Source organism: Phyllostomus hastatus, unplaced genomic scaffold (genome assembly GCF_019186645.2).
Source record: "Phyllostomus hastatus isolate PE091 unplaced genomic scaffold, TTU_PhHast_1.1 phas_scaffold_78, whole genome shotgun sequence".
Lineage (NCBI taxonomy): Eukaryota > Metazoa > Chordata > Mammalia > Chiroptera > Phyllostomidae > Phyllostomus > Phyllostomus hastatus.
Window position 1 is genome coordinate 67,372,568 of NW_025334041.1, and position 27,902 is coordinate 67,400,469.

General features: G+C 38.0%; 2 protein-coding genes across 4 annotated transcripts in view; one reads left to right on the plus strand and one right to left on the minus strand.

The window, feature by feature from the left end:
* The window catches only part of MITD1 (microtubule interacting and trafficking domain containing 1), an 18,299-nt gene extending 2,415 nt beyond the window's left edge, over positions 1 to 15,884 (minus strand). Inside the window, exons 1-7 of one of the 2 annotated variants that reach the window (XM_045826971.1) lie at positions 15,641 to 15,884; positions 10,999 to 11,100; positions 9,199 to 9,335; positions 9,032 to 9,118; positions 8,179 to 8,294; positions 4,882 to 4,942; positions 4,570 to 4,781 (exon numbers count right to left, since the gene is read on the minus strand). In XM_045826971.1, coding sequence (XP_045682927.1) covers positions 4,686 to 4,781; positions 4,882 to 4,942; positions 8,179 to 8,294; positions 9,032 to 9,118; positions 9,199 to 9,335; positions 10,999 to 11,100; positions 15,641 to 15,791 — 750 coding nt within the window. In that variant the 5' untranslated portion in view covers positions 15,792 to 15,884 and the 3' untranslated portion in view covers positions 4,570 to 4,685. Of the gene's footprint in view, positions 1 to 4,569; positions 4,782 to 4,881; positions 4,943 to 8,178; positions 8,295 to 9,031; positions 9,119 to 9,198; positions 9,336 to 10,998; positions 11,101 to 15,640 lie in introns of those variants that run through there. The other variant, XM_045826972.1, reaches the window with a different exon arrangement.
* The window catches only part of MRPL30 (mitochondrial ribosomal protein L30), a 33,979-nt gene extending 8,089 nt beyond the window's left edge, over positions 1 to 25,890 (plus strand). The window contains exons 1-6 of one of the 2 annotated variants that reach the window (XM_045826970.1): positions 15,893 to 16,015; positions 20,352 to 20,429; positions 21,804 to 21,884; positions 25,135 to 25,281; positions 25,516 to 25,589; positions 25,668 to 25,890. In XM_045826970.1, coding sequence (XP_045682926.1) covers positions 20,379 to 20,429; positions 21,804 to 21,884; positions 25,135 to 25,281; positions 25,516 to 25,589; positions 25,668 to 25,800 — 486 coding nt within the window. In that variant the 5' untranslated portion in view covers positions 15,893 to 16,015; positions 20,352 to 20,378 and the 3' untranslated portion in view covers positions 25,801 to 25,890. Of the gene's footprint in view, positions 1 to 15,892; positions 16,016 to 20,351; positions 20,430 to 21,803; positions 21,885 to 25,134; positions 25,282 to 25,515; positions 25,590 to 25,667 lie in introns of those variants that run through there. The other variant, XM_045826969.1, reaches the window with a different exon arrangement.
* Positions 25,891 to 27,902: the final 2,012 nt, after the last annotated feature.

The window sequence follows — 27,902 nt, forward strand, 5'->3', positions numbered from 1 at the left end:
TTAAACAGAATTTATGACCCATTTGATAGGTCAATATTTGAGTTTTAAAAACTTAAGCCTAGTGGGGGAAATAGACAAACAAATCAGAAAATAATTACAAAATGAGAATAGTTTGAAAGAAAAGTCCAAGTGGTTATAATAGGCAATTATAAGAGCTACCTAGCTAGAGCTATCAAGATGACTTTGAACCTGAGACTTGAAGAGTAAGAGGGAAGCAGCCATGCAAAGTGAAGAGTATTCCAGGTCTTACCAGTTACCTGTTGCTACAAAACAAAGCACTTCAAAACTTGGTGGGTTAAAACAGCAATCATTTATCATGGCACACTCTACCCTCTGGTGATGCCTGCTGGTGCTCAAGAGGTTCAAGATACTCATTCCCTTAGGGATTGGAATATTCTATCCTGCAGGGAAGACTGGCCCCATGTGGAAATCAATAGAGGAGGTACAACAAATTCATAGGGAGTTAAGAATGAAACAAGCCATCTATATTCCTGTCTGAAGTCCCTGATTGAGCCATAGTTACTGCAGGAATGAAAGCCAAGATACTTCAATCCATCCCCAGCACCACATATGGGCCACTAAATTCAGTATTAGGGTGACATCTTTGATGTTGGGCAGTCCATTGATGATCTGGGGAAAACTGGCAAATCCCAGGAACAGGTACAGACTATGGGAGAGACTCAAGACAAAATTCAAGAAGCCAAATGGTTATCCCAATCTGCCTTAAAGGGTCCAGTGAAAGTAACCTGGAAGCAAATGTGGTTTGACATCATCCCTGTTGGGACCCTACCTGAAAAGACAGACCAGCTTGTGGGAAGCCTTTAAAACCTGAACAGACCTGCTGTTCAGACCTGCTCCTGCCACCTCTGGCTCTACCACCCCTAGTACCCTTGCCTGCTCCAGCAGGAGCCTGAGATAGTCCTATTTGGGATGGGTGCCCGCATGTCCTGGGTATAGGACACAGACCAAGATCACCTCCAGGGGCCATTTGGGGCAGTCAGGGGCCCCATTCTGGTCCCTCAGAAATAAAAAGTGATGGCTCTGGTTGATACTGGAGCCAAATGTACTTCCATACATGTTAACCCTCAGAAGTTTTCTGGCCCCTTTAATGCCATCAGTGGTTATGGAGGGCAAATGTTTATGGCCAGGAAGGTCCCTTTGACTCTGCAAATTCTCCCACAAGAATAGGAAGTTTTTCTTTCTCCAATACCACATAACATATTGGGCATTGATATTCTACCAAATCAAACTCTGCAAACCTCTATTGGTGAATTTAGCCTCTGGGTCAGAGTAATCAAACCAGTGCTGAGGGGAAATGCCAGCTGGGAACCGGTAAGTCTACTGCTGCCACCAACAATAGTAACTGTCAAACATAAATTGCCATGGTCAGGGTTAAGGAGACAGGAGAACCTATTTGAGAACTGCACCAAGTGGATATGGTACACTTGCCCATAGTGTTTTAAACAGCCTAGTATGGGCTTCACGTGAGGGTTCTAAATACGCCTCAGTTTGTGTGGACACCACATCTAGTTTAACCCAATTTTTTCCCTTGTCGCCATACAAACCCAACTGCTACAATTAGGGAATTAGAGAAGCTGAGTCCCATGTACAGAGATCTTCATAGAACAGACAGTGATTGGGGTCACATTTCAATGGTCATGATGTGCAAGATTGGACAAAAGAACATGACATGGAGTGGAGGTTTCCTATACCTTATAACCCACAGACATCAGGGCTGTAGAAGGAAGAATGGAATATTAAAGCTGCAGACAAAATTACTAATGGGTAAAACCACCTTGGTCAGGTGGACTAAAGTACTGCCCCAGGCTTTAATGTTCGAATGATTAACCAGTAGGGCCTGTTGCCCCATATGCCCAAATGTGGACCCTGAAGTTGAAGTGTGAATGGGCGGTGAAGAAATGGGGGAAAAAACTGTGTAGAAAACTACTTCAAGAAGTTTGTTCATGAGGAGTGGACAGCATGGTTATCTGCATGGAATATGTAAATTGCGGGAACAATCCAGTGGAGAGGAGACTGCTTGAAGGACAAAATCCTTGGTGAGGCTAAAGGAGGTGAGGTCAAGTTCACTTGCTGAAACTGTGGCAAGCTTTTTTATATATTAGGATTAATAACCCTTTTTCTATATAAGTTTGAACACATTTTTATATTTTATGGTTCCTTTACTCATTTTAAATATTTACAAAATGATCAAATCTTTCTGCCCTTTCCTTGATAATTCTTGGTTTTTGTATTGTGCTTAGTACATTTAGTGGGTTTTTAAAAATTGATTTTTCATTTAATTAGCACTTTAATCCAGTTAGAATAACTTTTCTAGGCAGAGTAGCAATCTAACGTTATTTTTTCATTTATTTATTTATTATTTCCACTTATTGAACAGTGTATTCTTTCTCCACTGATGAAAGACAGCTTTATTATATGTTCATTTTCTTAGATGTGTTTCCAGACTCCTTATTCTATCCCACTGCTTTGTCCACTCTTATGCCCAGATATTTTTAAGTTTTTGTAGCATTATGTCTTTATAGCTTGTCAAGCAAGTCTCCTAGTGTAGTCTCTTTTGACATTTCATTTATAAATTAACTTAGGGAGAATTGGTATCTTACTAACCCTTCCCATTTAGGAATATAATGTATTTCCAGTTATTCTAGTTTTCTTTTATATCCTTTCATAAAGCCTGTTTTTTAAATATAGTTCCTGCATATTCTTGATATGTTTAATTGATAAACTTGCATCTGGTATCCTCCTGGTAGTCCAATTGCATCTGGGAATAGAACTTCAAATATTTAGAATAATGGATGGCATGTCTGTAGGCTCTCTTCCTTAAATATCATTCTCTTAGGCAGGGTTTCTATGAGAGTTGAATAAAAGTTAATTTCACAGGGTTGTGGACTGCTGGTTCTCTACTGACAGCTTCATTTGCTCTAGAAATCAGAGCTGTTATTTTAACATGTCACTAAAGGAGATCTAACACATATTCTCACCTGAATGAAAAGCCACTCTACTTCCACATGACTATGGGTATCTGGCAAAATAAGCCAAGATCTGCTGCAGAAAGGAACTTTGGATCAGGTCCAATATTTGTGCAAGTGCTCTCCTGAGATCCCCAATTTCCATAGTAGACAGATGAAGCCTTTCTTAAATGGATGAAAATGCTCTTCAATTCGTTTTTTGGGTTTTTTTTTTTTTTAGCCTCTCCTACCTAACTTTCCAGTTAAGGCACTACCCACAGAGCTTCATTCTGTGCATGCACTTGTCGCTACCAGCCAGCGTCAGTAAACTGGAAAACAGTTTGGCATCTGGGACAAGAAGCAAGCCCTATATTACCCCAGCAGCAGTGCAGGGAGCTATATTCTTCATTGGTGTGTGCTTCCTTGATGCATCAAGCTCCCCCCCTTTCCTCTCACCTTGTTTTCAGTAAACCTCTTCTTTTGAATGTTTCATCTCTCAATTTCTATCTTTCTACCTTCATCTGTGACACATATAATAAAGGTCGGCAAAACTAGTTTTGAGTATTTTCAGGTTCAGCATTATCAGCACCTGAATCTTAAAACATCCAAGAAAAACATCAGGAACTTTTCTGGAAGTCCTTCTTGTTTGCCTACAAAGGCAAAACATAAACCTGGTATCTAAAGCCACCCAGGACTACTCTACTCAACCTTAGTCCTGTGGCTTCCTTCCACCTGGTTTTGGTCTTCTACACTATTTAATCTTCAATTTAATCAACAGTCTTTCCCTGATGTGTTTATATGTGTACTCTCCAACAGCAGTACCTCTATTGATCTCTACAGACTCTGGCTTAGCCTATTCTTTAGACTTCTGGACTGTTCATTGCCTCTACCTCTATCCACTCTCAAAGTCCAACTCCATTGAACCTGGTCTTTGTCCCCAACCAGTCAACTGGCATCTGCATGAATGAGCTTACCCAGAATAGTTAATTCTAAATTGCGGAGCTGTATGAATGTGCCAGCCAAGTTTGAATGAGCTGCAAAATGCATCTGGATAACTAAATAGGTTGAATTGCCTTTATGGAGTTAGGTAATATTGGATAACAATGTTGGTGAATGTCTGCCAAAGACATTAAATCGTAACAAAATTAATATTGTACTTTTTAGTCCTGGATATTAGACCCATGAGCCCAACTGTCTCCTAAGACAGGGGTCCCCAACCCCGCCCCCCACAGGAACCAGTCTTCAGCTTGTCAGGAACTGGGCCACAAGAAGTGAAGCTCGCAGCCTGAGCTCAACCTCCTGTCCCATCCCCACCCCCCTTCATGAAACCAGTCTGTGGTGCCAAAAAGGTTGGGCACCGCTGTCTTATGAGTACTCTTATCCATAATTTTTCTGCCTGGACTCTAAATTTCCAGGGGCAGTATTAACATCCAATTCATCTTTATAATAGGTGCTCATAATTGATTCATGATCCAACAGCCAAGTAAGAGAAAAGCTAGTAAAATGTTTAAGTTTACCATATGACTTAAAACACTGTAATTCTAAGTAATATATTTATAAAAATATTTAGGGTTGGTCACAACTGAAACAATGGATCCATAAATTAGTAGAAATGTATAAATTTATTGTTAAAGTCATACATTATAGGAATGATATGTCCAAAGTAAAAGAAAAATTCACTCAAAATAGAAATATACAATGTAAATTAACTACTACCCATCATATTTTTTTTGTGTGCTTGTTATGAAAAATGTCCACTGTTGTTTCATGACATGGTCTTAAATCAAAATCACAATATCCAAGGGAGAAACGACTCTAAGAAGAGAAGAGAAAAGTTTTTAAACAAAAAGGACAAAAGCCATGTTGTTAAAATGATACAGAAAGAGTACTACCCACTCTTTTGGCTATATCCTACCTGTGGTTTCTTAAAATAATCCAGTCCCCTTCCAATCTTAATCATCCATCCATTGTCAAACCTATTGAAATTAGTATACACTATTATATTCCAGGCAGTTATGTCAAACAACAATCAAAGCTATAGGGTATGAAGTGTCAGCAAATCCTCCCTAAGAAAAATAATTTCCTCCAGTAGCATGAATTGAACCAAACCTGGGAGTAACTTATGGGCTGTGTTTACAATGAAGCAAAATGTTCACAAAACTATGGGTTGATTTAATTAGCTGATAAAGTTTAACAATCACATTAAAACTTACTCTTGAATTTCAGCTTGCTGATAAAACTTTCCTGGTTGTCAATATGTGGTTTCAAAGTATAGCCAAGCGCAGCCTATGATGGTGTTTCAGGGTTTGTCCTACCTGGCAATGGGCAAAGTAAACAGGAAGGGCTCTGGATCCTGACCTCTCCTTCAACCACAGCAGCTGCTCTTTCATGTTTTGCATTTAGGTTGTGCCTAAGTTTTCATTAAAACTGAGAGCCCCATTGCTATAAACATAAGAAAGCCACTATGCTAAACAGAGGAAACATACCACTAAGAAAACTGTACATACTATTTCCTTATAGACACAGCATACTGTTACACCTACTAGAATATTTTATGAACTGTAAGTAAAGCCACATTAAATAAATATCAGTATCACCAGAAAAAGAAATAAATTCTCCCAATACTATAATACAGTATGTATAGTTGAACAGACAGAAAAGAATTTTCTATTTTCCTTTCTGTCATAGAACATGTAAATTTTATTCCATTAGGAAATATGAAACTCACATACAGGACAAAATAAGCCAGATTATTTTCCTTCAAAAGTGAAAACATACAATAATTAAGCTTTATTTAAAAACTTCAATATTTAGACACTTTGCCTCCTCACATATCCAAAAGGACAACAAATTTAAAAACAAAAAATAACCAGAACTCTTAGAAAATAGAACTGAATGGAGGTCCAACAACCAAGGAGTTAAAGTAGAAACATCCAGATGGTAGGAGGGGCAGAGACAGGCAGTAGGGGTGGAATGGACTCGAACCAAGGCAGCAGCTGAGAACCAGGTAAGTCCCACATTCACGTGCAGATAAACTGGGAGGAACAACTGGTGAGCAAGACAGACTGAGCAACCCATGGTTCCAGAGCAGAGAAATAAAGCCTCAAAACCTCTGACTGTAAAAACCTGTGGGGGGTGCAGCAGTGGGAGAAACTCCCAGACTCCCAGGAGAGTTCATTGGAGAGACCCACAAGGTCCTAGAACGTACACAAACCCACCCACCCTGGAATCAGCACCAGAAGAGCCCAACGTGCTTGTGGGTATTGGGGGAAGTGAGTGAAAGCCAGCCTGGAGCTGAGCAAATGGCATCATTTCCTCTTGGACCCTCCCCCACATACAGAGCCACAATGCATCCATGTGGGTTGCCCCACTCTGGTGAATACCTAAGGCTCCGCCCCTTACTACATAATAGGCACTCCCATACAAAAAATATGGTCCAAATGAAAGAACAGATCAAAGCTCCAGAAAAAATACAACTAAGTGATGAAGAGATAACCAACCCTATCAGATGCACAGTTCAAAACACTGGTCATCAGGATGTTGACAGAAATGTTTGATGTGGTCACAAAATAGAGGAAAAAGTGAAGGCTATGCAAAGTGAACTAAAATTATACAGGGAATCTACAATGAAGGGAAGAAAACCTAGACTCAAATCAACAATTTGGAGCAGAAGGAAGAAATAAACATTCAACCAGAACAAAATGAAGAAACAAGAATTCAAAAAAATGAGTAAAGGCTTAGGAACCTCCCAGACAACTTTAAATATTCCAACATCTGAATCATAGGGTTGCCAGAAGGAGAAGAGGAAGAGCAAGAAATGGAAAACTTATTTGAAAACATAGTGAAGGAGAACTTCCCCAATCTAGCAAAGGAAATAGACTTTGAAGAAGTCTAGGAAGCTCAGAGAGTCCCAAAGAAGTTGGGCCCAAGGAAGCACACACCAACCACATCATAATTACATTACCCAAGATTAAAGATAAAGAGAAAATCTTAAAAGCATCAAGAATAAAGGAGACAGTTATCTACAAAGGAGTTCCCATAAAACTATCAGCTGATTTCTCAAAAGAAAACTTGTAGGCAAGAAGAAGCTGGAAAGAAGTATTCAAAGTCATGAAAGGCAAGGACCTATATATATAGCCAAGATTACTCTATCCAGCAAAGCTATTTAGAATGGAAGAACAGATAAAGTGCTTCCCAGATAAGGTCAAGTTAAAGGAGTTCTCATCACTCAGCCTTTATTATATGAAATGTTCAAGGGACTTAGATAAGTCACAACTATGAACAGTAAAATGACAACAAACTCTCAACAACTAAACCTAAAAACCAAAAACAAACTAAGCAAACAAATGGAACAGGAACAGATTCACAGATATGGAGATCACATGGAGGGTTATCAGCAGGGAAGGGAAGGGGGTAGAATGGGGGAAAAAGTACAAAGAGTAAGAAGTATAAATGGTAGGTACAAATAGGAGATTAAGAATACTATGGGAAATGGAGAAATCAAAGAACTTATATGTATGATCCATGGACATGAATTAAGATGGAGGAATGATGGTGGGTGGTGGGTAATAGGGTACAGGGGAATAAAGCGAGAAAAAATGAGACAACTGTAATAGCATAAGCAATAAAATATATTAAAACAAAAACAAACAAAAAAATACATAACCTCAAACATGTCCCAAGTAGGAAAGATGGATGGGCCAAATGACCTTAAAAATCCTATCCAGCCCCAAGATTGTATTATATTGTGTGTGTTTTTTAAAAATTGTCCACAATATTGATTTATTCCTATTCAAATAAATTGGTTCCATTTCTTAACAATAAAACTTTTATTGATGATGATGACTGATGATGTTAAGCAAACTATCCCAGTTACTGTGATGTAAATATTTAAGATGCAGTGATGATATTTATTAGGTAAAAGCATGAGATTTGAGAGCAGACAGTCCTGGGTTCAGATACCATCAAACATTAATCAGCTGTGCAAAGTTATATAATATATTTCACTTGTCTGAGCTGCAGTCTTCTAGTTTTCAAAGTGAGAATAATAAGTGCTTACATTATCATTTTTATGACTATTAAAAGAGCTCTTGAACATTTAAAAAAATAATTTAATATTTAAATTATTCATGTGCAATTATATAAAACTTAAGATAAATAAAAATAAGTATTTTTCAACTGCATAAAAGTTAAAATATTACTATATACTAACCTAATTTCTCGGTCATGTATTGAAGAGGAGTATTCTAATTCCAACAGCACTCCATGATTCCTGAGTGACTCTTTTATTTCTTGCAGGCCACAAATTTGCTGCTGTTTCCCACTGCCCTATTAATAAGGGAAAAAAATGCAATTTTCTGCCTCAGTTATTAATATTTTGAATTATCCCTGGGCTATGCAATGCATATCATAGGTGAATTAAAATGGAAAGATTCTAGACTAGTTTCAATGTCTTTTAATTTCAAAGAAGCAACCAAAGAATATGAAATGGCTTATGAGCAGTTATTATTATCAAAAGATTAACTGTTTTTTATAATGTAGAGATAACACAACTCTGTCCTATCTCCTAAAATGTATTTTAGTAAAGCTGTTTAATTATTCAGATGGGGCTGGCTTGTTCTCAAATTAATGCTAGAAATTTGAATTATTTAGAAGCATTCCTACGAAAGTCAAAATCAAGAGAGAGATGCCCACTATTATGCTGTGATCCCCCAGAATGCCAATGCAGTCAATCAAGAAAAAGAGATACAAATACTAACTGGTAGAATGAAAATGAGATGAAATCATCAATAGTGCAGAGAGCATGACTGCCTCCTAGAACATCCAAGAGACTAAACTGACAAAGTATTTGAATAAGAGAGTTCAGCAAAGTGGCCAAATTGAAGGTATAAGATACTAAAATCAACAGCATTTTCTAAGGTGCTTTATGCACATTGTTAGATAATAAGTTCACCACAAGGAAAGAGCTCTAGCCGGAGCATTATGTCCAGTTTCCCTTGCTTGAACTGCATCTTATAGCTGAATGAAATGAAGTTAAGAAAGAGTAAATGCCTTCAGATACCTACTTCATCCAGGGAGGTGAGAAGATGAATCGTTTTTACTTTACATGGTCTTTTAATAAGCATCTCACAGAATCGAAGGAAGTTATACAGCTGAAAGATATTAGGATGGGTTACTACTAACTCATACATTTTAAATAACATTTCATCACATGTTAGCTTGTTTCACTTACCTGATGAGTATGTCTAATATAGGGATCTTCTACCCAAACTTCTCTAACTGTCTCATTAAGGTATTCTTGAAAAAGTGACTCATAACTGAAACCTGTTGCATTCTCCTCTATTTTAATTTGCTTGTGGTATTTTCCATCTACAAAACACAAGCTTTAATTAAAAAAATCCAGTGGTGACTTTTATCTTTATATATTATATTTATATATAGTGATTAATCAGGATCAGATACAAATTAATGTTTTTAACTCCTCTACTCAGTAAACATTTGTGAATGGCTACTTACACATGGCAAGATGCTACACACAGAGGCCAATAAGGCAAACCATTCCATGAGTGATTTTGCCTTTATGGAGGCCAGGAAAGTAGAAAAGTCCAGAGATTTCTTGAAACAGGTTCTTGAGCTAATTCCTAGAAACCAGGCATTTTATTCAAGAGAGGACTGTATGTGTAAGGTTATCTGATATTCTTGTCACCATGAGTAGAACTACAAGTTACAACTCAGTGGCTATCTGGTCCTTCTCTTAAGATTTGTCTTTTTATGTTCTGTAATTTAATAGCTAAAGTGAGTATTAAATACATAAATGTAGTATAATATGAAGTTTAGAAGTCTTTCTTAGAACTTGCCGGGAATGTTTTAGGCAGAAATTGATAATACTTTTCAATAATCTGAGCCAAAGACTAGGATGCCAGAAGATTAGTAGGATAGTTCCAATGAGTTTGTTCATTCAAAATGAGTAACTATTGGAAAGGTTATCAAAGATCTTTAAGATTTTTTTAAATATGACCTTTTAATGGATAGTTCCTAATCTATATAGTGGTTGCACTGTCAAACTGTTTAAAAACCAGTAATTTGGATTCTGTTTCTAATATTTTTACAGATACAATGTTAGCAACCATGCATGGTAACCCAAGGGTGCCACATAGGTTAATTCAACCCAATGTAGTCAAACACAATGCTGATGTTACTGTATTTCATCAGTGATTTAGAGAGAAATTTCAATAGTAGATTTCACTTTGGGGTTAAGGGAGCAATTTTATTCCACGAGTTTTATTCCACTCAACAGAGGAGCTCAGTGGGGTATTCAGGGATGATACAGAATACTAGGAAGAGGTGGGGAGAGGGCTGTAGTCAGGAGAGCAAGAAAGAGCAGCTGGGGAGCTGGAGGCACTAGTTTTTTAGGGCTGTAGTTCCTTTGGATGCAGAAAGCAGCTGCAGTGTGCACTTCAGACAACTGTGGCAATGGCCACTTATATTTGTCTATAAACTAGATACTCAAAAGCAGAGAGCTAATAATAAATAGGGAACGATATTGCTGCATCTCTAATCATTAGGAATACTTCTGAAATGTTTTGATTCACAACAAAACCCCAAAGAAATCCCAGGAGTTTCTTTAGATACTATAGTATTTTGGTCACTTTATAAACAGGAATACAAGTTAAATACAGGAGTCACATTCACTATTCCTGTGTAATGTTAACTTAATCTGGGTGTACACAAAAGCTTCTTGGAGATCTGTGAAGTTCTTAAAACAGCAGGCAAACTCCTGCAGTATTTGTAGTTTTCTTCAGATTCTCAAGAGGGTATCTGACTACCACATCACTACCCACTCACCACCCCCCTTGAAAAAAAATAGGTAAAAATAGCTTCTGTACAGGGGCGCAGAAATGCAGAGTAAATCTGTCAGCTGCAGGGATAAATATTCTAGACCTCACAGAGCTCCAAAGGCAGAGCCAGAAACACTAAGTGAATGGGCTTTGTCAATAGTGTATGAACACATTCTCTAAAACAGCCTCTTTACCTTCTTTTTCTTGATCCAAGTATTTCTTTATATTTTCTGCTCTGTCCATGTAGCCAGAAATTTTTTTTCTAAGATTACATTTCTTTGTATTATCTTGGGTGCCTACAAATAAAAAAATATATATTCCCAAGTTTCAAGACAGTTTTTCTACTTAGTATAGGCATCATTTCCAGCTTCCCAAGTCTTCCACACATTTCCTATCCCTTAACCTGGTTTGCCTCGACCCCAAAACACACAATTTTGACTTGATCATTGGTGCACTAAGCATCTGAAGTAGCTTCATTTAGGAGGGGAACTCTGACACTGTGTCTCCCTGCTGGTTACACCAAATCTGGTAAAGTGGCTTATGACACGTCAAATCTCAGTCTGCGCACTATTTTGACCTAATCACCCACAGGTTGGAAATCTTATCATAATCAAAAGAGAGCTAACAGTGTCTATCTTTCTTCCACAAAACCAACTTTTCTTCCAGACTTCTCCATTATAGTTTTTGCTCAATCATTTTTCTAGCCACCCCTAAATGTAAGGTAATTTTGAATATACATTATCAATAAAATCTTACCCCAAAGTCCCACCCTCCCAAACCCAGTTACCAAATTACTTCTGGTTCCTTCTTTTTTGAAACATTCAGTTTTTTAAACACTTTATTTCGAATTAATTTTATGTTTATGCAAAAATAGTACAGGCTCCTTTCATCCATATTCCCCTAATATTAATATATCACATAACCAGCCCTGGCTGGTGTAGCTCAGTGGATTGAGCACAGGTCTGCAAACCAAAGGGTCACTGGTTCGATTCCCAGTCAGGACACATGGCTGGGCTGCGGGCTAGGTCCCCAGTAGGAGGCACATGAGACGCAACCACACTTTGTTCTTTCTCTCCCTCTCTTTCTCCATCCCTTCCCCTCTCTCTAAAAATGAATAAAATCTTTTAAAAATTAAATTAAAAAATACATATCACATAACCATAGTACAGTTATCAGAGTTAGGAAATTAAAATTCATACAACACTATTAAATCATCTATAAACCTACTTCCTCAATTTTTTCACTGAACAGTTTGTTTTCTGGTCCAGGATCCCACTGGTCCAGAATCCCAATTGGCATTTAATTATTATGTCTCCTCCTTTGTGTCCTCCAATTTGTAATAGTTCCTTAGTCTCTCTGCCTTTTATGACCTTGTCCTTTAGGAAGAATAGTGGTTATTTTGCAGAATGTCTCTCAGTTTAGGCTATTGATGTTTTCTCAGGACCAGATTGAAGTTATGCTTTTTTGGGGGGAAAAAAAAATCACAGAAGTGTTGTGGGTACATGATGTCAATGTGTCTTATTTCTGGTGATGTTAACTCTGATCACTTGGTTAAGGTGGAATTCACAAATCTCTGCACTGTAAAATCACTTATTTTCTCCTCTGTAATTAAGTATCTTGTGGGAAGACATCCTGTTTCTCACCACTCTTTTACCCATTAATTTTAGCCTCCATCAATAGTCCTTGCCAAAAAGTATTACTACAATGTTTGCCAAATGGTGATTTTCTGTTGCCATCATTCCTATTTATTAATTGGAATTCAACTGTAAGGAACAACTGTTCCTTCTCCCCATCTATTTATTTATTTAATTATTAACATATCAATATGGATTCATGGTATTTCTTTTATTCTATGGGTTGTAATCCAATACTATCATTATTTTCTTGCTCAAATTTTATTAGCTTTGGCTTTGAGAGCTCTTGTTGAGAGCTCTCAGTTGAGAAAGAGTTGAGAAAATACATGTTGGCTCCTGTATTCTTTCAACATGCCCCATCATTTTTTTAGCATTTCCTTACTTCCTGGTACAAAATGTTTAAATTCTTCTTGCGTTTTCCCTGCCCCAGCCCTGGAAGGAAGCATTTTTCCAAGGAGCCCTGGTTCCTTTTATTGGAGAATGGTATCAAGAAATCAACTTCTGGGTGCTAAGTGTGTTCATTGCTACTAGGAAAGTCCTATCACTACATCTAGACCCTTTCAATCAACACAACTAGAAGGTATATGTAGGTTTATTAATATACACATACAGGCATACTCCAGAGACATTGAAGCTACAGTTCCAGACCACTGCAATAATAAAGCACTAATAAAGCAATATGCGACGTGAGTCGCATGAGTTTTTTGGTCATGTGCCAATGTCAGCAATTCAATATCCATACTGTCTCCCCCTTCTCCTAATATTGGCATCACCTCCCTGATTCATTCAGACCCCTTATCACCTCTCATTTTAATTCCTACAGGAGCATCTTAACTGGTCTGCTTGACTTCAGTCTCTTCAGTTTACTGTGTTTCCTACAATCTTGCCATATTCACTGATTACTCAAGAAATAATTACTGAGAATTTACTACATGCCAGGCATTGTTCTAAGCACTGGGGGTACAGCAGTTAATAAAACAGACACACTTCTCCCCAATCATTCAGGTGGGAGGAAAGACTACAATTGAATTGGTAAAACATGTATGTTAGATGATGATAAATGGTATTAAAGAAAATAAAGGAAGAAGGATGAAGGAGTCCTGGGGTGGGGTTGGAATGTTAGCCTGGAGGTCAGCGAAGTCCTCACAAAGGTGGTGATACTTGTGTGAAGACTGAGGAGGTAAGGGAGTAGACCATGCAAATATTCGGGAGAAGAGCATATTCCTAAGAGAGATGAGCCCTGAGATGCAGCTTTAATTACATCATTCCTTGGTTAAAAACTTTAAATGGTTTGTCTTTGTCTATGAAGTGAGTTAATTAATATCTCCTCCAGTCAAGGCCATCCACAAGTGTCCTGCAAGACCCAATCTACCTTTAATCTTTACTTCTCACTCTTCCCTATAAGACATATGTTGAACTGAAATGAACCACTTATTTGGTTAAACAGCACAGACAGACTTTGAACACTATTAGCTGAATTTATGATTTCTGAAATTCTAGTTATTCCTCCAAAGGTCCTATATCACGAAAGCCACATCCACCTTTCCACCGCCAAATAACCTTTAACTGTTTAAATCTGCACTGCACTTATCTACAGCTCTCTCCTGACACTAATCCCCTGTATTAGAGTTATCTTCCATCCATACCTTAACCTATAAAATCATGTCACTATCTCTGTAACTTCTATAGGATCAGTGGAGCACACTGGAGCCCCATTCCTATGATCCTCCTGCTTCAGATTTCTAAAGCCTCAGGACTTGAGCAGTGTCCCACCTGACCAACAGTGTACACCACCTCTCTTTTTGGGAGTCAGTACTCCAGAGTCTTTAAAGCTTTGGCTTCCAATTGTAAGTCTACTGACTGGAGCAGAATTGGAAAGCAAACTACTTTTTTATGTTTTGAGGATAAATCACCTCCTACTTTACAGGGCAACTTAAGTATGAAACGAGATCATGCTTTTAATGTGTTCTGCACAGTGCCTAGCCATCACCACTCATAAATGATAATACTCATTGTTATCATCCTCATAGTCATTAAATGGGTCCCACACAAGGCAGTTTTATAGTTGAGGGAAGTAACGAACAGTGAAGAGCGCCCTCTGCTGTCTCAAAACTCCTGTAACACTTAACTTTATAAACAAGCGAAAAGATGAGGGAAACAGGCTGGTCTTAATTTAAAAGTTACTAGGTGTCTACAAGTACCAAAGATTGCGCTAGTGTTCAGGTTATTTGGGTACTTCACCACAATGAATAATTACGTAACAGTCTCACCGTCCCCACCCACAACCTATTTAGCATTTCTCACACCGAATATCAACCAGTTAGCCTATTTCTCACAAGAAAAACCTTTTTCTTCTACAACTATGTGATTTTATTTTTACTTTTAATTAAACTGTTTAAACAGAAAAGGTTAACAGTGTAATAAACATCCTTATTACACAGAACCTAGATTTTAAAATTGTTAGCGTTGTTGCCACACTTCCTCCCGAAGTACTTCGGTCTGCATCTCTAAAAATTAAAGTTTTTAAAAAATAAAAATTAAAAAGTTTTTGAAGAAACCTGACTGCCTAGCAAAGCTAGTAATATTAATGTTACCAAATCCACATTCTAATTTTCCCAATTGATTTAAAAATGTCTTTCTAGTCTAGGGCCATACCACCCTGAACGGGCCCAATCTGGTCCAATCTTGCAAAAAAAAAAAAAAATGTCTTCTAGACCTGGCCAGTGTGGCTCAGTTGGTTGGAGCGCCGCCCAGTTACGCAAAGGTGGTGGTTTCGATCTCCAGTCAGAGCTCAAACCCTGGTTGAGGGGATTGGTGCCCCGCCCAGGGACTACGATCCGGAGTCTGCGCCCAGAGGAGTCTACCAATCCCCTCTCCCTTCCTTTCTCTCTCTAAAACCAATAAAAATAAGATGTCCTGAGTGAGGACAAATTTTTTTAATGTCTTCTACGCAGTGTTGTTCAAACACAAGTCCTACCAAGGCTTATATATTCCATTTGGTTACATCTCTTAAAAATCTATAGTAGTACCCCGTTTCTTAATGACATCAATCTAGTAAAGATAGTGTACCTGTAAAATGTGTCACTTTCTGTACTTGCTTCCTCGTGGTGCACAGAAATCATTAATTCTAACACTACACCCCCCGACACAGCGGGGAGCTGCGCCTTTTCTTGTAATTCTCCCTCCACAGTTCATTGCTCACCTTTTAGAACCTGCAGGAGCAGGTCAATCCCCTCCTGGTAACACACCAGAGCCTGCTGGTATCGGGACTCGGAATCTAGCTCCACCGCTCGCTTTAGCACAGTGGCTGCAGCTACGCTCTCGGAATCCAGCCCCCGCCCAGATTTTGCCATAATTCTGGAAATGGGTCTCAATCTCAAACCCAGCCACAGCAGGACTAGTCTGCCGCGCTTCCGGGAGCGATCACGTGACACAGCATGCTTGTTCGGTCTTCTTTAGGTCCTTGAGTGGGAGGGACTCAGCCGGAACAAAAGTGCCATGTTTTGCGCGTACTGTGACGGCAGCCTATGAGTGTAGCACTTCATGGTCTCTTCTCTGTTCAGTGTCCTGTCCGTGGGTAAGTTCAGGCTTAACATTTAGCAACAGCTAGTGAGTGGGGAATACCTGGCCAAAACTACTGCATTCTTGCCGGGAGTTACATACGTATCTGGGAACCGTATGTAGATGCGCGTTGATTTTCCCTATTTGCGTTTGCGGGTCACAGTAACCTAAATGGGCCTGTGTCCGGCAGTGTCCCTTTGGCTTCCAGGAAGCCATTGGCCGACCTGATCCCGTTTCCTGGTTGGAGGGATTCCGGGACACACCGCTTTTTGAGTAAGCCCGGATGCTCAAAGTTCAGGGGTGGAGCCGCCTGCGCTGGAAACCCAGGGAAGGAAACTAAAGTTTGAATTTAGCCTTTTCTATGCGTCTGCTTTATTCATAACTCTAGCTTCCCATTGGGCATCAGCATTTAATTGGTTGTTAATGAAGATTTTAAAAATTGCTTTATTTTTAAGTCTCTGCATTTTAGAAGGTGCACTTTCCGAAGTTAGCAGTTAAAATACTTGGCATTTTACTGAAAGCTGTGATTTTTGCAACCATGTTTTTGGCCTCCACCCACCGAAAACTGCTTGTCCTGCCTATTTTTGCCAAAAGGCACTTACTGCCTTCAGATTTCGGTTTATCGGAAGGGGAGTTTTGTATTTGTCATTTTTATTAATGCTCGCCCCCCTCCTTATCATAATACAGATGTCTTTTTAGGAAAGAAAATAGTTTTGTGGGTTTTTTTTAAGAACAGTTGCATTCATGGTCATTGTAAAAAGGACAACAAAAATACTATCGGACTTTACAGGAGGAAAGGGGAAAAATTGCTGTGGGAGCCTGCGCCTCCCCCCCAGAGGGTAGGGTTGGGGAGGTGATGTTAATGTTTTTCTGATAGCCTTCCAGTTTTTCTGTGTACACACTCACATTCACAAACATTTTTAAAAATGGAGATAAAGATCCTGCTTTTCATATGATGCATGTATTTTCCTGTTTTTGCATTAATGCAAGAGAAAAGTTATTACTTGAGGTGATAAACACACAATACAGTGTACAGATGATGTATCGTGAAATTGTACAGCTGTATAATTTTGTTAACCAGTGGCATCCCAATAAATTCAATAAAAAAGAAAAAAAATAATGCTTTTGATTTAAAAAGTTATTGTACAGGAGGAGATAATATAATTGTTTCAAGGTCCAAGAATTATATGCCTAATTATTAAGAATAACCTTTGCTAAAACATAACTTTTGACTGTTACACCTTCTGAAGTCTGTAACTGAAATTTCATACCAATGAATGAAATCTGTTCAATAGCAAAAATTAATTGAGCATCTACTACATATCAGATGATGCTTTAGGTAGATGTTTGGGATACATATGAATAGACAAAACAGACCAAAAACAGAACAAACTTTAAAGATCCTTGTTCTATTGGAACTAACATGTTATTGGGTTGAGATCAACAATAAACAACAACTTAAGTTATATAAGAAGATAAGTGCTGTGGAACGAAAATGAAGTAGAAGAAGAGGGGCTGGGAGTGCTGATGGCTGTGTTGTGGGTCAAAATGTTAAATAATGGCATCAGAGTAGACCTTATTAAAAAGATGAGATTTGAGCCAAAAATTGAAGGAAGTAAGGGAATTAACCATGTGAATATCAGGAGCAGGAACAGCCAGTACCAGGGAGTGTGCCTAGCTGGTGAGTACCAGAACCAGCAAGGGGACCAATATGTTTAGCAACTGAGCAAGAGACTAATTAATTGGCCATTGAGTCCAAAGAGTGGGGGATATGGACTGGTTATCACTCTGATTGAAATGGACAGGCATTGGAGGTTTTCCAGTTTGTTTTTTTTTAAGATTTTATTTATTTATTTTTAGAGAGAGAAGAGAAGGAGAGAGAGAGAGAGAGAGAAACATCAATGTGTGGTTGCTGGGGGTTATGGCCTGCTACCCAGGAATGTACCCTGGCTGGGAATCAAACCTGCGACACTTCGGTTTGCAGCCCGAGCTCAATCCACTGAGCTACGCCAGCCAGGGCTGGTTTTCCAGTTTTTAATACATAAATTTAATTTTAGAATAGTTTTAGATTTTAGAAACTTGTGAAGATAGCACAGAGATCCTGTATGCTCCATGTCTAGTCTCCCCTTTTATTAACATCTTACATTAGTATCATTGATGAACCAATATTGGTTGATACATTATTAACAAAAGTTCATACTTTGTTCACATTTTCTTAGTTTTTTACCTGATGTCCTTTTACTGTTCCAGAATCCCATCCAAAATACTACATTACTACATTTAGCCATCATGCCTTCTTAGGCTCCTGACTATGACAACTTCTCAGACTTTTCTGTTTATCATGGCCTTGACAATTTTGAGGCAGTCACGTATTTTGTACAATATCCCTCAATTAGAGTTTGATGTTTGTCTCTTAAGAGGGGTGTTACGGGGTTTTGGGAAGAAGACTATGGACGGAGGTGAAGTGCCATTCTCTTTCTATCCAGGGTACAGGCTAGTAACTTGACCTTTATCACAGTTGATGTTAATCTTTATCACCTGGCTGGCCATTTGTCAGGTTTCTCTAGTGTAGTGTTAGTTTCTTCCCTTGCTAAATTGTCCTCTGGGAGCAGATCATTGAACATAGCCCACACTTCAGGGGTGAGTGGTTTTGCTCAACCATAAACTATTTGGAATTCTTCTGTAAAGGAAGATTTGTTTCTTCTCATTAGTTTCATTTATTCACTTAATTATGTCATTGTGTACTCATGGTTATTTTATAATTTGGATTATAAACCGGTACTTTGTTGCTTATTTTGTTGCTCATATTATTCCAGCTTTAGCCATTGGGAGCTCCTTTAGTTGGCTCCTATGTCCCTTTGGCATCCCCGTGTCATTTTTATTTTTTGAGTGTGCCTTTCTAACACTACAAGGTGTTCCAGACTCGCCTTTATATATCGCCTGCTGCAGCCCTTTACTGTTTCTCCAAGGAACCCTGGTTCCTTTCATTAGAGAATTCTATTACAAACTAAGATGTGGTCACTGGGTGTGGTCATTTTTACTGGGATGCCATTCCTATTAGGTCCTCTGGGGTAACAGAACAGTCCATGTTGCATCCATGTCTATAATTTTGTCTATATCCATCAGTATCTGTACTGAGCTGAAGCTGAGTTCCAGCTCTAATCCAATGTCAGTGGACCATAGGGATCATTCTAGCCTTCCCTTATGTGTAACCTCCTCCAAGTGACAAACCTAGCTCTTTGGAAGGTTTTGAGCTGAGGAGTTGACATGATATGATTTAGGGCTTAATGAGATGATTGCTGCTATGGAGAAAAGACTTTATATGGAAGTTGGAATGGAAGCAGGTAGGCCAATTAGGAGTAGGCTTTTGTTGAATTCTAAGTGATAAGGGAAAGATTTAACAAAGTGTGAAGCTAAATGAATTGGGTTAGTACTGTATATAATGTTTAGGAGGCAGAAGTATGGTAGAGAAAATAATTTTGCATTACCTATTTGATTAGGAGGGCCAGAGAACTAAGCATCTCTTCTAAGAAAGCCTCAGTACAAAATATGCATAACAACCAGCCAAGCAATCAGTGGCTGATTTGAACTAGAAACTGTTAAGTTGTATTGTAATGTTTGAGGTCTGAAGTCATGCACCTTATCTTTCTGCTCAGAATATGTCAGTGTAGTGGGCTATAATCATTATGTGTCTAAATAAACATGACTTTTTCAGTCATGGAAGCAATGTGTGTTTGTTAAGAATAGTTTAAAAATACAAGTAAGCAAAAAAGAGAACTCTGCTTTACTTTTTTACAGAAAGGGGTTATGATTTAGTGAAAATGCACTGAACTAGCTATTAATGGAATTGAGTTTCAGACGATATACTTGCCTGGATAGTTGGGTGCCCTTATGTGAGTGCTTGAACTTTCTGGAATTCATTTTCCTCCTACATAAAGTAAGAGGGTTGTCATTTCTACTAAAATGAGTAGGAATTTCTTCAGTCCCGTTAGCTCTTTAATTTTTTTTGATTGTGTGACAAAACATTCTTTTTCCCCCTCATTGTTGAAGAAGATTTTTTAAATGATAGTAACCCTCATTGCTCCATTTTTATTTAAGCAACAGAGGCTCTAACTCGTTTGGTGAAAATGGGATGTGGTTAATATATAATTACTACCCATGGTTTTGCTGAACTCTGAATACAATATTTACCATACCTTAACTCTTTCCCTTATTGTATTAAAATAACCAAGATTTAACTCTTAAATTTCAATCAAGTTTACAATTAACTTGCTGCATTTTTTAAACAGAGGGGAGACCTGTTCATTTCTGGGACAGATTTGACCCACAGACCTGTTCTCTACTTTTCACAGCCCCTGCAGAGGACAGTCACTGTGCTCATGGCTGCGATTTTGCGCTCAATAGTTCAGAGGCCCCCAGGAAAACTACATGTAAGTGTTTCTTTTCAAGACTAATCTTTTTTTTCTATTTCTTTAAAATTTTTCTTTCTCTTTTCTAATGAACACAACATATGAGCAAGTAAAACTTAACTAATTTATATGTTAATTTATTTTTAATGTTGAGGGTTAATTTTGCTTGTTTATGGCTTATCGGTTGTTATCACTAAACATTTGGAATCACTAAAGATCTTTTCCTGGAGAATATGCTGCTAAAAAATGGCCAGCATTGATTCCCCTTGGTCTGACTTAATCTTTTTAAAGTTTTAGGGATTTTTTTCCCTTTAATTATGAAAAGAGTATATTTAATCTTAGAAAATCAGAAAACTATAGAAAAGCAGAAAGAAGAAAAACAATCTCCCAGAGACCATTAATGTTCATACTGTCATATCATTCCTTCAAGTCTTTCTTTTAGAAACTGTGGTGGTGCAGCCTAACCTATTCGTGAGGGCCACAGTCTAGATATAGACCTTCTGCTGTAGTTAATAGTAATGTCAGGTGCTTTACATACATTGCCTTAACCTCAGATTAATCCCATGTGGTCAGCATTATTGCCTTCTTGTGGCTGAGGAAACTGACCCTCTGAAAGGTTATTCATTTCTCACAGCTGGTAGGCACAGAAGCCCAGTGTTGGTGGCATGTACAAACCTGTGTTTTTCCTTTGTCTTCCCCATCCCCTCCTCCTTCTGCTCCTGTTGTTTGTTCATGCCATCTCTGCAGTATAGGGAGGGCATGATGGGAATAATTCTTGCCTGTCCAAAGGAAAGTTTCCTGGTATGAAGGATTGGCCCTGACTTCTTTCTCTTTTGCAGACAGAGAAACAAGCCTGGAGGATTATAGGAAGGGAACAAGAGATAGGAACTAGGAGTGATGGAATTTTTGGGACTAGAAAGAAAACTGGACACTCATTTGACTTTTCTTTTATGTTGTATTGTTGAAGGTGAATTGTCTAGAGCAGAGGTTGGCAAAACTACGCCCTGTAGGCGAAATGCAGCACACTACCTTTTTTGTAACTAAAGTTTTATTGGAACACAGCCGAGCCTTTTTGTTTATATATTGCATAGGCTATTTTTGCCCTATAGTGGCAGAGTTGAAACTTGACAATGGAAACCATATAGCCCCAACCTAGAAATATTTACTACCTAGTCCTGTACAGAAAAATATTGCCAATGCCTGATATAGAAGTCTATAATTATGTGCTTTTGTTTTACATGTTAGTGGTTAGATTCATGTTGGGGGCTGAGATAAACATGTAAAAATTACAGCTTAAGTAAAAACAAACTTCTTCTTGTCACCTCAAAATTGGTGAGTATGAATTTCTGCACTAGATAGACGTCTAAAAAACTAATGTTTTATATCGTATTTTAGACTCTGACAAAAGGTGTGGAGTCTCTTGTTTGTACAGATTGGATTCGTCATAAATTTACCAAGTCAAGAATTCCAGATAAAGTAAGAACAAGGGTTTTTTTTTTAATGTTACTATTTTTAAGTATGTTATTTTTAAAGGTTCTTATCTTTGTAATATTGAAAAGTTTTATGTTAAATCATTTGTGGATGTAGGTAGTAGTGCAGAGTTTACAATGTAGAAGGATTTATATAAATGATTATTAAAAATAAACATGTGCCACTTGCCTTCGAAGTAGTGGGTTTTAATCATCTTAGAATCTGTTTATTACCATATATGATTTTCTCCCCTTAATATTTTGTATTTTCATATCACCATTGTCCAGAGAAAATAGTCTTCCTCCTGCTCCTAAACTCTGCCTTTGTGGCTCTTCATACTCCTTTACTATATTGACTGTTACCACTTTGATCTTTGAGGCCTCTGTTAGGTTTATGTGTATGTATCATTTTTTCAAAGATCAGTGGTTAGGCCCCCCCACTGATTTTTGTTTTGCATTGTTTTTTAAATAAATAGACTTTATTTCCTAGAGAAGTTTTAGGTTTCGAGAAAAAATAGAACAGAAAGTACAGAGAAGTCCCATATAGTCCCTCCCCCATGTACACAGTTATCCTATCAATATCTTACATTAGTAGACATTTATTAAGTCGATGAACCAGTATTGGCACATTATTATTAACAAGTCTATAACTAACATCAGGGTTCACTCTTTGGGTTGTACACTCTAGGCTTTGACAAATACATAGTGTCCTATATCCACCATTATATATCATACAGAATAGTTTCACTGCCCTAAAAATTCTCGGTGCTATGCCTCTTCATCCCTCCTCCTCATCCCCCAATGCCTGGCAACCACTGATCATTTTACTGTCTATAGTTTTGCCTGTTCTAGAGTGTCATATAAGTCAGATAATACAGTATGTAACCCTTTCAGACTGGCTTTGTTCACTTAGCAGTAAGAAGTTAAGGAGCCTTGATGTCTTGCCATGACTTGATAGCTCTTTTTCTTTTTTTTCTTCTTTTTTTAGTCAACTGTATTTTAATCCAAAGAATGATAAATCGCAAGTTAACTAGAAAATCTCTGGCTAGAACTCAGGAAAAACATGAATTTATAAATATTAAGTTGTTTTCCATTAAAGAAGTGTCTGGGGTCTTAGGAAACAAAACAGGTTCTGGAAATAATGAAAGCTACATTGTTTTTAAAAGATTTTCTTTATTTAGCCCTGGCTGATGTGGCTTAGTGGATTGAGCACCGCGGCATGTGAACCAAAAGGTCGCCAGTTCGATTCCCAGTCAGGGAACATGCCTGGGTTGTGGGCCAGGTCCCCAGTAAGAAGCACACAACATGCAACCACACATTGCTATTTCTCTTCCTCTCTTAAAAATTATCTCTGAATTTTAATTATTTATTTATTTTTTAGAGAGAAGGGAAGGGAGGGAGAAAGAGAGGGACAGAAACATGTCTTTGCAACTTTTGTACATATGTAAGCATACACACAGCGGGGTCTGGCACAAATAACGCTCCTTTTTTATTACAGAATCATAAGCATGTAATTCTGTAACATAGCAATATAATGCTCAAGCACACCATATGACATTTTAGGTGAAATGTTCAAATTAAAACTATAAATTATTACACTCATGTTATTATCCTATCAATCACCCTCAAGCAGGTCTTACTTCTTCTGGACCATGTATATAATTCTTAGAATCAGATAATATATATCATATATATGGTACAGATGAAACAAATGCAAGACCCTTCTATACCTAGTGGTGTGGAAAGGTTTGGTTTTTTTGTTCTTGTGGGAGGTTTGTTTGTTTTCCTCAGTAATGTATTTTTTTTTTAGATTTTATTTATTTATTTTTAGAGAGGGAAGGGAGGGAGAAAGAGAGAAACATCAATGTGTGGTTGCTGGGGGCTGTGGCCTGTGACCTAGGCATGTGCCCTGACTGGGAATTGAACCTGCGACACTTTGGTTCGCAGCCCATGCTCAATCCACTGAGCTACGCCAGCCATGGCTCAGTAATGTATTATGGTCATCTTAATGTTAGTACCTACAAGATAGTGAACCTTGTTTTAGTGTCAGCATTGTATCCAGGAGGATACATTATAATTTGTTTAGTTATATCATATTTTTTAATTTTATTATTAGTTTTATTTAGAATGTATGCATCATAATTTATTTAGTCTATTGAGGAACATGGATGTACTTTAAGTTTTTGATATACTTAATGGAAATTTTATATACTTAGAAGTTTTTCTGGCATAGCTTCAGCTTCCTAGAACCTTTTAATCCTTAGAGAATTAGTTCAAATGTCAGCTCTGTAGAGCTGTTTCTGATCTTTCATAGGCATTTGTCTGTATTCTCATAGTACTTTGTACATTTAAATCATATTCATGTTTTATTATCATTTTAGACTTACGTGCTTGTTCTTCCATTTGAATAGGGGTAGGGGGTGCAGTTCATATAGTGCTAATACATTCTCCTAGCATCTGAGGTCTTTATTTTTATTTATTTTTTTTGTTTGTTTGTTTTTAAACCGAGCACTGGCCAGTTTTATTAAAGAAAAATTTCGCACGATGTACTTTTCACTAGTCTGTTCTGGTATTCTTCTAATGATAACAGAATCACCTGGATCAGTGATAGCCAGTGTGTATACTCCATAGTATTTTCCACACGCTGGGCCCAATTCAGTATTATTGCACTGTAGTGATAGACGCCAGTCTTGGCCAACATGCCATAGTATTCTAGTTATGATTTCCTCAAGGCAGGACAGTTGTTCGAGAGGGTGACCAGTTGTGCTTTGACTGGTATGATTATCTTCAGAGTCTGCTTGTACCCCAGCACATACTTTCCACTTTTCATAACAAGTGAGAGCCTAGAGTTGGTCTGCTCTAGTGAATTGTTGTCTTTTTCATGACCACCGTTTCCCTGCCTTAGGTACGGGACAGCCCAAACCAAAAGCAGCCACCAGGATGTCCCAGCAACAGGAAAGGAAGAAATTCCCACAATGCCCATCCAAGCTCTTTAGAGTCATCTGGTTGTTCCTGCCTTGCCCTTCAAAAAAACCCAAAATCCTTGCCTGTGTGATATTTTTCTTAAGAGTATGAAATTCTTCTATTCCACCTATCTAAGTAATTATACTAGTAGAAATGTTCAGTTTAAGGTTGAGGATTATAGAAAGATCAAGGATGACATCATTATGTAGTTATTTGGGGGGTGTTTTTAGGAAAAAAGGAGGTACATATAAATTATATAAATTGAAAATTTACCACTGATTCTTCCTTTCTAGGTGTTTCAGCCTTCACCTGAAGATCATGAAAAATATGGTGGGGATCCACAGCACCCTCATAAACTCCATATTGTTACCAGAATAAAAAGTATAAAAAGACGTCCATATTGGGAAAAAGATGTAATAAAGATGCTTGGATTAGAAAAAGTATGCAACTATCTTAGTCATCTTTAGCTTTGTTTAAATTTACTTTAAATTTGACTTTTTTTAAGTTTAAGGTATACATTTAAATTTTTTTTTGTTTTTAAATGTACTATTTAATGGAGTGCACTTGAAAGTTTGATTTTGGCAGAACGAGCCTTAATCTTAACATTTTACTGAAACGTGGGACCATCCGTGTTTTTGAAATTGATCTCTAACGCTGTTTCCTTTTGTTTGTAGGCTCATACTCCTCAAGTTCACAAGAACATCCCTTCAGTGAATGCAAAACTGAAAGTGGTTAAACATTTGATAAGGTTTGTTGTTTGTTACTTCAGAGGTTTTTAAAAAGTCATTGCCTACTATAATTCTAAAATCATTTTCTTGTGCCACAGAATCAGGCCCCTGAGGTTGCCACAAGGACTTCCAAAAGAGGAGGACATGGCTCACACCTGCCTCAAGAGCACTGGAGAGTTAGTGCTGCAGTGGCGTTTAAGCCCCATGGACCAGGAAGCAATTAAGTCCTAATGCCAGAGCTGTTTCAGATTAGAAAGTGCAAATCATTTTTATTTAACAGTGTTGAGAAAGTGCTCTCATTAAAATATATTTTAAATGCTAGTTGTTTTTACTAAGTATGGTGTGATTCTTTCTTACTATAGGCTTGAAGGTTATAGTGCTGTTTGGTTTAGTACTCTCCCCTTTGCCCCTGATAGTGAGAATGGCATTGTTTGAACCATCTAGGTTCATATGTCACCTTAGCGATCATCATTAACATGGGGGAAAATATTTGTCTCATTTAACTGAATTCAACAAATTCTGAGTGTCTTTTTGAGTGAGCATTTAGTTAGGTATTGGAGAAATCCAGAGCTGCCCTTCAGGAGCTTACAGCCTCTTCTGCCAGAGAACAGAGTTTCAGCCAAAGTCACTAAACCTTGGACGCAGCTAGATCAGACAAAAACAGTATCTATTTCCTAATTATTAATCTATTTGTCCTAAAGTTTACTGATGTTCTTTGAATTCCTAAATAACCTCTGCCAACAGCTGAGGTTGCTTTAAAAAAAAAAAAAAAGAAAAAGAAGGGAGAAATCTTTTAGATGGAATTATTTCCTTTCTTTTATTTCTATTTTAGATACCTGGAAAGGTGGGGAAAAGTAAGAATCTCAGGAGAGGTGCAGTACTGGGAAATGCTGTTGATGGTGAAGAATTCAAATTCTAGTTCCCCTTTGTTTTCTTTCTTGTAAAATTTGTCTCAAGCAACAATAACATTGGCATATTCATTGTTTGTGAGCCCAGTATCCATCCTATCTTAGATCTTTAGGTTTTTGGGCACCAAGCAGAAGTACTGCCTGAAATAAAGCCAGAACAGATATTCTTTTTTTTTTTTCACTTTATCCTCACCAAAGGATATGTTTATTGATTTGAGAGCAAGAGGGGCGGGGGGAGAGAGATCAATTGGTTGTCTCCTATATGAACCCCAACTGGGGCTCAAACCCACAACCTAGGTATGTACACTGATTGGGAATCAAACCCACAACTATTTGGTGTATGGGACAATGGTCCAACCAATTGAGCCGTCTGGCCAGGGCCAGAACAGATATTCTTAGTTAATAAAGACAGTTACAGTTTCAATTCAATAATTATTGAATATCCAGTACATGTAAGGCCTGGAAGGAACACTAACTACAAAGAGCTCAGTCTAACTGAAGAGGGACCTGTATGCCAAACAAAGAATGCCCTTGCTGCACTTGGTTGAGACAATTGCATACACAAAAGCTGGCCCCTGCTAATTTATTGTCATTCCTTTTACTGTGGAAATAATAGTGTTTAAAATAGGAGGAAAGGACATATTTTTACTCAAAGATTATAATAAAGCTTGTGAAAGTGTTTTTAACCTCAGTAGTCCCACAACTGGAAAAAAGATCTAAATGTTATATTGAATATTTAGAAATAAAATTGTCTAGATTTGAAGAAAAATCTATAGGGAAGATATGGCCATAAGCTAGTGCATTGGATTTCTATTGCTGTGTAACAAATTACCATAAACTTAGCTGCTTAAAACAACACATGCTTATTATCTGACCATTTCTGGGCTTAGCAGGGCAGTCTACCCAGGGTCTCACAAGGCTCCAGAAAAGGTGTCAGCCTAAGCCAGGTTCTTGTAGAGCCTTGACTAGGAAAGGGTTGGCTTCTAAGTCCTCTCAGATTGGTGGCAGATTCATTTCCTTATGGCTATAAAGGTTCATGGCAAGTTGCTTAGTCAAAACCAGCATAGGGAGACAGTAAGATGTGTGTGCTACACTCTTATGTGATCGTGTGAATGCACTCATGTACATTCCATTACCATTGTTGCATTCCTTTGTTTAGAATCAAGTCTCAGGCACTCCCCTTACTCAGGAAAGAGGGAAATTACCCAAAGGTGTGACTACTGGGGGCCAAGATCATGGGAACTTCCTTATAGTCTGCCTCTCCATCCTCAATCTGGACCCTGGGGGATTCCCCAAATCGGCATTCCTTTGTCTTACATCATTTCAAAACTTTGTAAGAACTTCCTTAGTCTTCCCTTATTTCAGGCAGTTTTCTCTAGCCTGTTATTGGTGACCATTGGCCTTTGGTCAAGCTCAGAGAGATGA